The sequence below is a fragment of the Leopardus geoffroyi genome, chromosome B2, assembly GCF_018350155.1.
Source record: "Leopardus geoffroyi isolate Oge1 chromosome B2, O.geoffroyi_Oge1_pat1.0, whole genome shotgun sequence".
In the NCBI taxonomy this organism is placed as follows: Eukaryota; Metazoa; Chordata; class Mammalia; order Carnivora; family Felidae; genus Leopardus; species Leopardus geoffroyi.
The window spans coordinates 98660624-98674855 of NC_059332.1; the positions used below are offsets into that span (position 1 = coordinate 98660624).

The 14232-nt window shown below is 42.8% G+C and overlaps 1 protein-coding gene and 1 long non-coding RNA gene across 7 annotated transcripts in view; one reads left to right on the plus strand and one right to left on the minus strand.

Moving 5' to 3' along the window:
- Nucleotides 1-14232, plus strand: part of LOC123608828 — a 186211-nt gene that overhangs the window by 103295 nt on the left and 68684 nt on the right. For all 6 annotated transcript variants that reach the window (XM_045499212.1, XM_045499211.1, XM_045499215.1 and 3 more), the window contains one exon: nt 11980-12097. In XM_045499212.1, the coding sequence (XP_045355168.1) occupies nt 11980-12097 (118 nt within the window). The remainder of the gene's footprint in view (nt 1-11979; nt 12098-14232) is intronic.
- LOC123608838 lies at nt 11138-12063 on the minus strand. The gene is made up of 2 exons (XR_006717468.1): nt 11699-12063; nt 11138-11582 (listed from the first exon to the last, which is right to left on the minus strand). It is a non-coding gene; the product is annotated as an uncharacterized LOC123608838 (long non-coding RNA).

Here is a 14232-nt window from a genome sequence, read left to right on the forward strand (position 1 = left end):
TGCCCCTCCCCCGTTCATGCTCCGTCTCTCTCTGTCCCAAAAATAAATAAACGTTGAAAAAAAAAAATTTAAATATCAGTTCTAACAATTAATGCCCTGCTGAGGATTTTGAGATGTTCCAAGCTTATGAGAGTGTTGTAATTGATTGGCGATGTCTGCCATGGCCAAAGACAAGGGAAAGGTGGCTTCCCTGCTTGTGTTTGCCATCCCTTACCCAGAAGAACCCCATGCATTTGGTAGGTTTAAAATTCTAAGATGCTACTTAATCCTTTAAAGGCTGTAATGTACTGTGTTTAGTTTTAACAAAGACCACCATATCCTCAAACCAAAGTCTCTCTAGAAGAGGAGCCAGAGGAAGTTCTCCTCCCAAGAAAGATGTCCGTTGAGGGCTCCTTGCTCTTCATGGCTCCAGAAGAGACTAGAATCTGGATACTGGGATGATGCTTGGCCACTCTCCAAGAGCAGTTGGCTGATGGAGGAGTGAAGAAGGGAGAGAGAGAATACTAACATTAATCGAACCCTTACTGTGTGACAGGTAGAGCCACCATGATCCCATATGGTGCTTTATGGACATTAGAAGAAGGCACTCCTTCTTCTGGGCAGGGCATAGAGCTTGGCAAGCAAAAGATAGGCTGGATATTGACCACTGCTAGCTGCCTCAGGACACAACCTGAACAGTAGTACATGGCAACCTTGGTGCCAAGTGCTGTACAGCAATGGATAGACATGGTTCTTGCCCTTCAGACAAGGGGAAATAGGTAATTACAGTACACTGTGATAAAGAATAAGATATGATAAGAGTATAATGAAAGTATCCATCAGGAAATGTTCAGTGTTATCTAAAGGATTGGGGAGGTGGGGATGGGGAGCAAGGCAGGCCGCAGGGAAAAGGGGATACTAAACCTGGGTCTTAAAGGGTGGTTGGTGTTTCAAGTGGACAAGGAAAAGAACTTCAGTTCAAGCTGGGAGAAAGCACAGAGAGGTGGACTCTTGAGTGGCTCCCACCCAGGGTATGGGAGGATGAGCAATGGGAAGTAAAATGTACAGAACAATGGGCAAGATCCAGAAGTCTGGTGTTTGCCTTTCAACAACAGGAAAAAGGGGAGCAAGCTACTGACACTCTACAGACAGGAGATGTTTAGGAGGTGAAATCAGTTGGCCAGGTGCTGGATTTATGGGAGGCTAAAGGAAAAGGAGGAATCTAGGGTGTCACCCAGAGTCTCTGACTTGGGTAAAAAAAAAAAAAAAAAAAAAAAAAAAAGATGGCAATACAATTATTATTTAATTGGTACAGAGTTGCCATTTTGGAGGATAGAAAAAAGTTCTGAAGATGATGGGGATGACAGTCACACAACAACGTGAATGTACTTAATGCCACTGAACTGTACCCTTAAAAATGGTTACAATGACCAATTTTATGTTATGTATATTTTGCCACAATTTCTTTAAATGGGGAAAAAATGGCAGTGCCATTAAGAAGAAGAAATGTGGAGAGGGAGATAATGAATCACAGCTCAGAAGCCTCAGCTGTGAATTTGTCCAATAATCTCCCACGAGGTCTCAGATACTTCCTATTCTGGATGTTCACTGCACTTTCTTATACAGTTGACCCTTGAACAACACAAGTTTGAATGCAAGGGTCCAGTTATACATGGATTTTTTAATTTTTTTTAACGTTTATTTATTTTAGAGACAGAGAGAGACAGAGCATGAATGGGGGAGGGGCAGAGAGAGGGAGACACAGAATCTGAAACAGGCTCCAGGCTCTGAGCTGTCAGCACAGAGCCCAACGCAGGGCTTGAACTCACGAACCGCAAGATCATGACCTGAGCCGAAGTTGGCCGCTCAACCGACTAAGCCACCCAGGCACCCCTATGCATGGATTTTTAATAAATATATTAGAGTACTATAAATGTATTTCCTCTTCTTTATGATTTCCTTAACATTTTTTCTTTCTCTTCCTTTGTTATAAAAATATAGTATATAATATATATGACACACACAATATGTGTTCATTGTTGATGTATCAGTGAGGTTTCTGATCAATAATAGGCTATTAGTAGTTAAGTTTTGGAGCAAAGCTGTGCACAGATTTTCACCTTTGAGGTGGGTCAGAACCCCTAACCCCTGTGTTGCTTAAGGGTCAAGTGTACTTCCATTACACCATGCTTCTATCATAAATCATGCTTGCATATCTAGCTGCCTCAGAAATGTAAGAACCTTGAGGGCAGTGGCTGCCTTCATTTCATATCCCAGGTGTGTACCTCTGCCTTTGACGGGAGGATGGGGGTGGGGAGGGGCCCACAGGAAGTAGGGGGGGGGTCCAGCCAGTAGCCTTTAATTCAGTTATGTAATAACAGACCTCGTCATCATCTGCTGGCAGGAGTTTGGTATGAGGCTGAAAGAAGACTTGGAATTATTAGAAAAGGAAATGGGCATAAAAGCTGATCAAAAGAAAGAATAAGGGTTGTCCTGGGGTGACACTGTTCAGGCTGGAAACCATTTACTTGTTGTTGTATCAGAGCAATTAGTGGTATGATCTCCTCCAGCTGTGCTCAGCAGCATGCAACTAGAAGCAGAAAGCATAATAGCTGGTGGGATTCAGAGTTGGGGTTTTGCTAGGTAGCTGGGTAGTGAGTACAAAGAAGTAGAGACTGGAAGGTTCCTGTGCTCGACTGCAAGACCCAGTCTGGGCAGGGAAGGGAGTGAATTCAAAATGGAACTGACAGATGGAAGGACTGAAGGAAGGACCAAAGGGCTGGATGACATCACGAAGCATATGTTGGGAGGATAAAGGAGGTTTATTGAGAGTGAGTGAGTGAAAAAACAGGGATAAAAGGTTGATATGGGAACTTAGGATGTTGAGTTTAAGTCTTTGGAGGTGATGTGGTCCCAAGTAATGACAAGGTCTGGAATGTGGCCCCCAAGTGAGTGGCTAAAGGAGAATTAAGTTTTTAAAATTTTTTTTTCAACGTTTATTTATTTTTGGGACAGAGAGAGACAGAGCATGAGCGGGGGAGGGGCAGAGAGAGAGGGAGACACAGAATCGGAAACAGGCTCCAGGCTCTGAGCCATCAGCCCAGAGCCCGACGCGGGGCTCGAACTCACGGACCGCGAGATCGTGACCTGGCTGAAGCCGGACGCTTAACCGACTGCGCCACCCAGGCGCCCCAAAAGGAGAATTAAGTTTAAGGGGGATGATATTGAGCAGGTCAAGGAACTGGCAGGCTGGGGAATTGATGGGTCATCTACCAGTAAGGGGAGGAATCCTCCTTGTAGGGCTGAAAACCAGGCTAAACTCCTGAACTTTGCAACCAAAACTTCCTGCTACTCTCTCTGCCCTTCCTCAGCTGCAGGCAGGGGTGGAAATGGAAGGACATAGTGGATGAGAAGTACAGGATAACACTTGGAAGAGGGCCCTGCAGCTCCTGGGATCTATATGCTCCTCAGAGGCTAAGGACTGGTTCAGCCATGCTGCTGCTGCCAGCCCCTTGGCCTGCAACCTCTGTGTGCTCAGCCACAGGCCTGCTTACTTTTTATTGTTGATATTCAATGTTTCTTTGGGGCACCTTTGGACATTGTGAACTGAACAATAGAGATAAGACTGGATTACACTGGCTTTGATCTGCTGCAGGACAGGATAGTCTGACTTTGTGGTTGCTGAAATAAGGGAAATTCTCCAAACTAACACCATCCTTTGTTCCCAAGCTTCAAATTACCTGATTAAAACCCTGAGACTTGAAAGGTAGGTTTAAAGCCAATGATTCACCTCACGTAGAGTTGTAGTGATTTTAAAAGTCTCATACTCAGAATGTTTTTTTTTTTAATATATGAAATTTATTGTCAAATTGGTTTCCATACAACACCCAGTGCTCATCCCAAAAGGTGCCCTCCTCAATACCCATCACCCACCCTCTCCTCCCTCCCACCCCCCATCAACCCTCAGTTTGTTCTCAGTTTTTAACAGTCTCTTATGCTTTGGCTCTCTCCCACTCTAACCTCTTTTTTTTTTTTTTTTTTCTTTTTTCCTCCCCCTCCCCCATGGGTTCCTGTTAAGTTTCTCAGGATCCACATAAGAGTGAAACCATATGGTATCTGTCTTTCTCTGTATGGCTTATTTCACTTAGCATCACACTCTCCAGTTCCATCCACGTTGCTACAAAAGGCCATATTTCATTTTTTCTCATTGCCACGTAGTATTCCATTGTGTATATAAACCACAATTTCTTTATCCATTCATCAGTTGATGGACATTTAGGCTCTTTCCATAATTTGGCTATTGTTGAGAGTGCTGCTATGAACATTGGGGTACAAGTGCCCCTATGCATCAGTACTCCTGTATCCCTTGGATAAATTCCTAGCAGTGCTATTGCTGGGTCATAGGGTAGGTCTATTTTTAATTTTCTGAGGAACCTCCACACTGCTTTCCAGAGCGGCTGCACCAATTTGCATTCCCACCAACAGTGCAAGAGGGTTCCCGTTTCTCCACATCCTCTCCAGCATCTATAGTCTCCTGATTTGTTCATTTTGGCCACTCTGACTGGCGTGAGGTGATACCTGAGTGTGGTTTTGATTTGTATTTCCCTGATAAGGAGCGACGCTGAACATCTTTTCATGTGCCTGTTGGCCATCCGGATGTCTTCTTTAGAGAAGTGTCTATTCATGTTTTCTGCCCATTTCTTCACTGGGTTATTTGTTTTTCGGGTGTGGAGTTTGGTGAGCTCTTTATAGATTTTGGATACTAGCCCTTTGTCCGATATGTCATTTGCAAATATCTTTTCCCATTCCGTTGGTTGCCTTTTAGTTTTGTTGGTTGTTTCCTTTGCTGTGCAGAAGCTTTTTATCTTCATAAGGTCCCAGCAATTCACTTTTGCTTTTAATTCCCTTGCCTTTGGGGATGTGTCGAGTAAGAGATTGCTACGGCTGAGGTCAGAGAGGTCTTTTCCTGCTTTCTCCTCTAAGGTTTTGATGGTTTCCTGTCTCACATTCAGGTCCTTTATCCATTTTGAGTTTATTTTTGTGAATGGTGTGAGAAAGTGGTCTAGTTTCAACCTTCTGCATGTTGCTGTCCAGTTCTCCCAGCACCATTTGTTAAAGAGGCTGTCTTTTTTCCATTGGATGTTCTTTCCTGCTTTGTCAAAGATGAGTTGGCCATACGTTTGTGGGTCTAGTTCTGGGGTTTCTATTCTATTCCATTGGTCTATGTGTCTGTTTTTGTGCCAATACCATGCTATCTTGATGATGACAGCTTTGTAGTAGAGGCTAAAGTCTGGGATTGTGATGCCTCCTGCTTTGGTCTTCTTCTTCAAAATTCCTTTGGCTATTCGGGGCCTTTTGTGGTTCCATATGAATTTTAGGATTGCTTGTTCTAGTTTCGAGAAGAATGCTGGTGCAATTTTGATTGGGATTGCATTGAATGTGTAGATAGCTTTGGGTAGTATTGACATTTTGACAATATTTATTCTTCCAATCCATGAGCAGGGAACGTCTTTCCATTTCTTTAAATCTTCTTCAATTACCTTCATAAGCTTTCTATAGTTTTCAGCATACAGATCCTTTACATCTTTGGTTAGATTTATTCCTAGGTATTTTATGCTTCTTGGTGCAATTGTGAATGGGATCAGTTTCTTTATTTGTCTTTCTGTTGCTTCATTGTTAGTGTATAAGAATGCAACTGATTTCTGTACATTGATTTTGTATCCTGCGACTTTGCTGAATTCATGTATCAATTCTAGCAGACTTTTGGTGGAGTCTATCGGATTTTCCATGTATAATATCATGTCATCTGCAAAAAGCGAAAGCTTGATTTCATCTTTGCCAATTTTGATGCCTTTGATTTCCTTTTGTTGTCTGATTGCTGATGCTAGAACTTCCAGCACTATGTTAAACAACAGCGGTGAGAGTGGGCATCCCTGTCGTGTTCCTGATCTCAGGGAAAAAGCTCTCAGTTTTTCCCCGTTGAGGATGATGTTAGCTGTGGGCTTTTCATAAATGGCTTTTATGATCTTTAAGTATGTTCCTTCTATCCCGACTTTCTCGAAGGTTTTTATTAAGAAAGCGTGCTGGATTTTGTCAAAGGCCTTTTCTGCATCGATTGACAGGATCATATGGTTCTTCTCTTTTTTTTTGTTAATGTGATGTATCACGTTGATTGATTTGCGAATGTTGAACCAGCCCTGCATCCCAGGAATGAATCCCACTTGATCATGGTGAATAATTCTTTTTATATGCCGTTGAATTCGATTTGCTAGTATCTTATTGAGAATTTTTGCATCCATATTCATCAGGGATATTGGCTGGTAGTTCTCTTTTTTTACTGGGTCTCTGTCTGGTTTAGGGATCAAAGTAATACTGGCTTCATAGAATGAGTCTGGAAGTTTTCCTTCCCTTTCTATTTCTTGGAATAGCTTGAGAAGGATAGGTATTATCTCTGCTTTAAACGTCTGGTAGAACTCCCCTGGGAAGCCATCTGGTCCTGGACTCTTATTTGTTGGGAGATTTTTGATAACCGATTCAATTTCTTCGCTGGTTATGGGTCTGTTCAAGCTTTCTATTTCCTCCTGATTGAGTTTTGGAAGAGTGTGGGTGTTCAGGAGTTTGTCCATTTCTTCCAGGTTGTCCAATTTGTTGGCATATAATTTTTCATAGTATTCCCTGATAATTGTTTGTATCTCTGCGGGATTGGTTGTAATAATTCCATTTTCATTCATGATTTTATCTATTTGGGTCATCTCCCTTTTCTTTTTGAGAAGCCTGGCTAGAGGTTTGTCAATTTTGTTTATTTTTTCAAAGAACCAACTCTTGGTTTCGTTGATCTGCTCTACAGTTTTTTTAGACTCTATATTGTTTATTTCTGCTCTGATCTTTATTATTTCTCTTCTTCTGCTGGGTTTAGGCTGCCTTTGCTGTTCTGCTTCTATTTCCTTTAGGTGTGCTGTTAGATTTTGTATTTGGGATTTTTCTTGTTTCTTGAGATAGGCCTGGATTGCAATGTATTTTCCTCTCAGGACTGCCTTCGCTGCGTCCTAAAGCGTTTGGATTGTTGTATTTTCATTTTCGTTTGTTTCCATATATTTTTTAATTTCTTCTCTAATTGCCTGGTTGACCCACTCATTCGTTAGTAGGGTGTTCTTTAACCTCCATGCTTTTGGAGGTTTTCCAGACTTTTTTCTGTGGTTGATTTCAAGCTTCATAGCATTGTGGTCTGAAAGTATGCATGGTATAATTTCAATTCTGGTAAACTTATGAAGGGCTGTTTTGTGACCCAGTATATGATCTATCTTGGAGAATGTTCCATGTGCACTCGAGAAGAAAGTATATTCTGTTGCTTTGGGATGCAGAGTTCTAAATATATCTGTCAAGTCCATCTGATCCAATGTCTCATTCAGGGCCCTTGTTTCTTTATTGACCGTGTGTCTAGATGATCTATCCATTTCTGTAAGTGGGGTGTTAAAGTCCCCTGCAATTACCACATTCTTATCAATAAGGTTGCTTATGTTTATGAGTAGTTGTTTTATATATTTGGGGGCTCCGGTATTCGGCGCATAGACATTTATAATTGTTAGCTCTTCCTGATGGATAGACCCTGTATTATATAATGTCCTTCTTCATCTCTTGTTACAGCCTTTAATTTAAAGTCTAGTTTGTCTGATATAAGTATGGCTACTCCAGCTTTCTTTTGGCTTCCAGTAGCATGATAAATAGTTCTCCATCCCCTCACTCTCAATCTAAAGGTGTCCTCAGGTCTAAAATGAGTCTCTTGTAGACAGCAAATAGATGGGTCTTGTTTTTTTATCCATTCTGATACCCTATGTCTTTTGGTTGGCGCATTTAATCCATTTACATTCAGTGTTATTATAGAAAGATACGGGTTTAGAGTCATTGTGATGTCTGTATGTTTTATGCTTGTAATGATGTCTCTGGTACTTTGTCTCACAGGGTCCCCCTTAGGATCTCTTGTAGGGCTGGTTTAGTGGTGACAAATTCCTTCAGTTTTTGTTTGTTTGGGAAGACCTTTATCTCTCCTTCTATTCTAAATGACAGACTTGCTGGATAAAGGATTCTCGGCTGCATATTTTTTCTGTCTAGCACACTGAAAATCTCATGCCAATTCTTTCTGGCCTGCCAAGTTTCAAAAGAGAGATCAGTCATGAGTCTTATAGGTCTCCCTTTATATGTGAGGGCACGTTTACCCCTTGCTGCTTTCAGAATTTTCTCTTTATCCTTGTATTTTGCCAGTTTCACTATGATATGTCGTGCAGAAGATCGATTCAAGTTACATCTGAAGGGAGTTCTCTGTGCCTCTTGGATTTCAATGCCTTTTTCCTTCCCCAGTTCAGGGAAGTTCTCAGCTATGATTTCTTCCAGTACCCCTTCAGCACCTTTCCCTCTCTCTTCCTCCTCTGGGATACCAATTATGCGTATATTATTTCTTTTTAGTGTATCACTTAGTTCTCTAATTTTCCCCTCATACTTCTGGATTTTTTTATCTCTCTTTTTCTCAGCTTCCTCTTTTTCCATAACTTTATCTTCTAGTTCACCTATTCTCTCCTCTGCCTCTTCAATCCGAGCCGTGGTGGTTTCCATTTTGTTTTGCATTTCATTTAAAGCGTTTTTCAGCTCCTCGTGACTGTTCCTTAGTCCCTTGATCTCTGTAGCAAGAGATTCTCTGCTGTCCTCTATACTGTTTTCAAGCCCAGCGATTAATTTTATGACTATTATTCTAAATTCACTTTCTGTTATATTATTTAAATCCTTTTTGATCAGCTCATTAGCTGTTGTTATTTCCTGGAGATTCTTCTGAGGGGAATTCTTCCGCTTGGTCATTTTGGATAGTCCCTGGCGTGGTGAGGACCTGCAGGGCACTTCCCCTGTGCTGTGGTGTATAACTGGAGTTGGTGGGCGGGGCCGCAGTCCGACCTGATGTCTGCCCCCGGCCCACCGCTGGGGCCACAGTCAGACTGGTGTGTGCCTTCTCTTCCCCTCTCCTAGGGGCGGGATTCACTGTGGGGTGGCGTGGCCCGTCTGGGCTACTTGCACACTGCCAGGCTTGTGATGCTGGGGATCTGGCGTATTAGCTGGGGTGGGTAGGCAAGGTGCACAGGGGCAGGAGGGGCAGGCTTAGCTCGCTTCTCCTTAGGTGATCCACTTCAGGAGGGGCCCTGTGGCAGCGGGAGGGAGTCAGATCCACTGCCGGCGGTTTGGCTCCGCAGAAGCACAGAGTTGGGTGTTTGCGCGGAGCGAGCAAGTTCCCTGGCAGGAACTGGTTCTCTTTGGGATTTTGGCTGGGGGATGGGCGGGGGAGATGGCGCTGGCGAGCGCCTTTGTTCCCCACCAAACTGAGCTCTGTCGTCCGGGGGCTCAGCAGCTCTCCCTCCCTTTGTCCTCCAGCCTTCCTGCTTTCCAAGCAGAGCTGTTAACTTATGACCTCCCAGACGCTAAGTCGCGCTTGCTGTCGGAACACAGTCCGTCAGGCCCCTCCGCTTTTGCCAGCCAGACTCCGGGGCTCTGCTTGGCTGGTGAGCCGCCCCTCCGCCCCGGCTCCCTCCCGCCAGTCCGTGGAGCGTGCACTGCCTCGCCGCCCTTCCTACCCTCTTCCGTGGGCCTCTCGTCTGCGCTTGGCTCCGGTGACTCCGTTCTGCTAATCCTCTGGCGTTTTCTGGGTTATTTAGGCAGGTGTAGGTGGAATCTAAGTGATCAGCAGGACGCGCGGTGAGCCCAGCATCCTCCTACGCCGCCATCTTCCCTCAACCCTCAGAATGTTTGATATTGAAAACATTCAGCCCTCAGGTAAAATGAATTACATTTTACTTCAGTAAGTGGAAGGGGTCATCTGAATCTCTCCCAGCAACCCAGAAACGGTAACAAGAGCCAAAAACCACCCCTATGGTTTCCAAAATGTCCCATAGAAGGTGAGACCCTCCCACTGAGAGTCCTTGCTATCAACAATGGAAGTGAGAAGTGGGAATGAAAATCGGGTACAAGTATGAGGGGATCATGAAATCAGTAGGACCTGAGGAGTAAAGGAGGAGGGAGGGTCTAAAAATGACTCCTTGATTTCTGGTTTTTGGGACTGGGGGTTGTGGTTCTTTTAACATGGGAGGAGACACAGGACTGGGGTGGAAGAGGGTAAGGAGTTCAGTTCTTGCTTTTTTTTTTTTTTTGCTTGAGATGACCTGAAGCACTGCCAGCCAAAAGGAAGCAAGTTGGAAGCCTGGAGCTGTAGAGGGGACCAGGTGTGCAAATGTGAAGTCAGATGTCACTGGCGAATAGATGGTGGTTTCGGCCAGAAGAGTGAACACAGCTGTCCAGGACTAGGGGAAGAGTAGAAGGCTGAGGTGGACCCCAGGGGCCCTGGGCAGGGGACGATGTGAGGGTGGGGGCTCCACACCCACTGCACACCTCCTTCCACTGTCTGTCTGTCTGTGAGGGCTGCCTTGTCTAGCGTAACCAAAACAGGCCTGAGGTGGCACTAGTCTCTGGCCTTTCCCTGTCACCCTCAATTCTACGACATCCTCTCATTAGCATGGACAGGTTCCTACTTCTTAACAAATAACCCCGGGGGTTCCTATGTGTCTCTCTACCAGGCCACAAGCATCCCTTGCTCCCCACCCAGCCTTGGCCACTTTGCTAGACAAACTTTATATTATAATATAAATTATGATAACAAACTTTGTATTACCTCACAATTTATAAAATACTTTTCACATGCTTGGCACTCTTTTTTATCTTTAGTTTGTTTTTTGGTACTTAAAAAAAGTATTCCTTACACCATTCCTGTGAGTTAGGAATCATTATCCCCATTTTATGTATGAAAAGACTCAGATGGTAATTCATCTAAGGCCACACAGCTGTGAGTGATGGAAATTGGTCTCAAAATGGGGTCCTCTGATGCTAGAACCCACACCTGTTAACTGCCCATAGCACCATTTTCACACCAGATGAACACAGTTAGACATAAAGGCATCAAATCCATTCAAAGGGGAAACCGCTCCCTCACCCCACCCTCTGTTACAGTGGGCCACTTAAGTCCTGAGATGATATAGAAACCAAGTCAAGATGCCAGCTTCCTCCAGTGGGTATAATACAAAGATCACGAGCTTCCATTGGTATGACGGTAGAAAACAGGCAAAACCCAACAAGATAATCTTTTAATGGTTTATCCACCTGTGGTAAAACTATGAGGAAAAACTAGCATTGGTTAATGTAAAATTCAGGATGGTGATTTCTCAGAGGGCCATCAAAGGAGCTGGCGACATTCTATTCCTCAGGCCAGGTAGTAGGTAGCTGGGCTTGTGTAAATTCTTAAACCAGACATACGTGAATTATGTGTTTGTACATAAACCTGCAACAAAGAGACAGCTATACTGCTGCCTACAAATAATAAGGTATTCGGAGGAAGAGGAGAGCACAGAGGGAAAAGAAGGCAAGAGTCTGGAGAAAAACATGGCAGGCTAGGAAGGAAAATAGAGGCTGGTCTCTAGAACCTGGATTCCAGACCCGGACAGATCTGCATTTAAATCTCAAACTTCATCTCTTAGGAGCTGGACAGGCAAGATCTCAGAGTGCCTCCGTTTCCTCATCTGTAAAAGAACAAAAGAGGTACATTCCAAGGTTGTCATAAGAATTAAGTGAGAAAACGTGTAGCGCCTAGAATGATGTTAGCCACCTAATTCACGTTCTCCCTTTGCTTTCTTACCTCACCTCTCCCTCGCTTCGTGCCCACTCCTTCCGCCAGCACAGCTGAGTCTAAAAGCAGCCCCACTGCTCTTCTCCATGGTTATTTATAGCCAGGGCCACCTGTGAGCGGCCTGGAAAGGAGGCCTGCTGGCCCAGGCTCCGACGCCCGGCTCATGTGTCACCACAATCCAGACTCTGGCGCTGCGGCTGAAGGGCAGTGATATAAATAGTTCACGCTGGGGCCACCTCTTTTTTAGAGAGAAATGCTGTGCCTACCCAAACTTTCTTATAATGCTGCAGGAGTTTTCAGCCCCGGCCACGATGTTTGCTGTCTGCTGACGGGAAAGTCTTCCTCAATTTATGGTTCATACCCCATCCTTCTGAAGTGCTGGTTATGTTCAAAACTCTGCCAGAAAAGGTTTGTATTTTTTTTTTTTTATGTGTACCAGAATGAAAACTGGCTGAGTTTTTTGTTTTGTTGTTGTTGTTTTTTTGTTTTTTAATGTCTTGCGGTTAATAAGCACATCAATTTCAGAGAACATCTCTTGTTTTTTTTCCAGGGATATCTAATAACTGAAATCTTCACACAGCCCCCCAATATTCTTGCCTGCTTTATTATTATTTCTCTTAGGCCTTATTATTTTCTGAGTTCTGTTTCTCCCTGGTCATTAATGAACACAATTCAAGCTTCCCACATTCCTTATTAATCCTCAATTTCCTCCCAAACCCTTCATGAAAACACCACTCTGATGCCCTGAAGCTAATGACAGGTCGAGATCACAATCCTGGTAATCAGCCTATTTTTTGAGGGGTTGCTCTTGTGCCTATCTTACTGGTAACCATTAAAAAAAAAAAGGAGTAGATCTAGAAATGCACAGGGCACTCATGTATTTACTAAGTACAGTGTTGAAAAATGGCAATTTGAAAACATTCTAATTTTTCTATGTAAGTGAACACCTATTTAACAACCTAGGTTTCTTACCATTTCTTTCCCCATGCCCCAGCTTTACTGAGATACAACTAATAAACAAATTGTATATATTTAAAGTGTACAATATGACATATGTGTACAATGTGAAATGATTACCATAATTAATGAACATACCAATCACCTCACATAGTTACCTTCTTTTGTGTGTGGTAAGAACACTTACCTGCTCTGCTAACAACTTCCAGATATGCAATACATTATTATTAACTATAGGTACCATGCTGTACATTAGATCCTCAGAATTTATTCATCTTCTAACTGAAAATTTGTACCCTTTGACCAACACCCATCCATTTCCTACCCCTTGGTAACCACCTTTCTATGAGCTCAACTTTTTGTTTTTTTAGATTCCATATATACGTGAGATTGTGCCATATGTGTCTTTCCTATCTGGCTTATTTTACTTACCATAATATTCTCCAGGTTCATCCATGTTGTTGCAAATGGCAGGGTTTCTTTTTTTTGTTCATGTCTGAATAATATTTGTGTGTGTGTGTGTGCACACGCATGTGTGTGTTTCACATTTTTTTATCCATTTATCCATCCACTGGGCACTTCAATTATTTCCATAGCTTGGCTATTATGAGCAATGCCGCAATAGACATGAGAGTGTAGTAATCTCTTTGAGATACTGATTTTGGATACATACCCAGAAGTGAGAGGATCATATAGTAGTTGTACATGCCAGAGAATGAAACTGGACCCCTCACAAAATCTTTCACCTCTCACAAAAATTAAGTTGAAGTGGATTAGAGACTAAAAATAACATCAGAAACTCTCGGAGGAGAATGGGAAAAGCTCCTTGACATTGGTCTTGGTGATGACTTTTTGGATGTAACACCAAAAGCATGGGCAACAAAAGCAAAAATAAATAAGCAGAACTACCCCAAACTAAAAAGCTTCTGCTTAACAAAGGAAATAACAAAAATAAAAGGCAACTTACAGAATGGGAGAAATATTTGCAAACTATGTATCTGATAAGGGGGTAGTACCTAAAATATGTAAGGAACTCCACAACTAAACAACGATAAAATCTGATTTTAAAATGGGCAGAGGCCCTGAATAGATATTTTTCCAAAGAAGACCTACACATGGCCAATAGGCATATGAAAAGGTGCTCAACAGCACTACTCATCAGAGAGATGAAAATCAAAACCACAATGAGAGATCACCTCACACCTGTTAGGAGGGCCATTGTCAAAACACAAGAGACCACCAAGTGTTATCAAGGATGTGAAGAAAAGGGAACACTTGTGTACCGTGAATGGGAATGTAAGTTGGTACAGCCATGATGGAAAACAGTATGGATGTTCTTCAAATAATTAAAAATACAACCACTCTTTCTTTCACTGAAGAATTTTATGTGTTTTTAAGATATACAGAAAAATACTACCTTCTTTCAGTTAGATCATATGTTTCTACTTTTTCTTCATTTGAACATTAATATTTAAGATCCAGGGTTTAGGTTGCATGTTTAAAATACATTGAAAAATATCTATGCTTTGCTTATAGGTATTCCCTCAGGGCAATGTTGTCTGAATATGGGTTCCTGCTAGGAATTT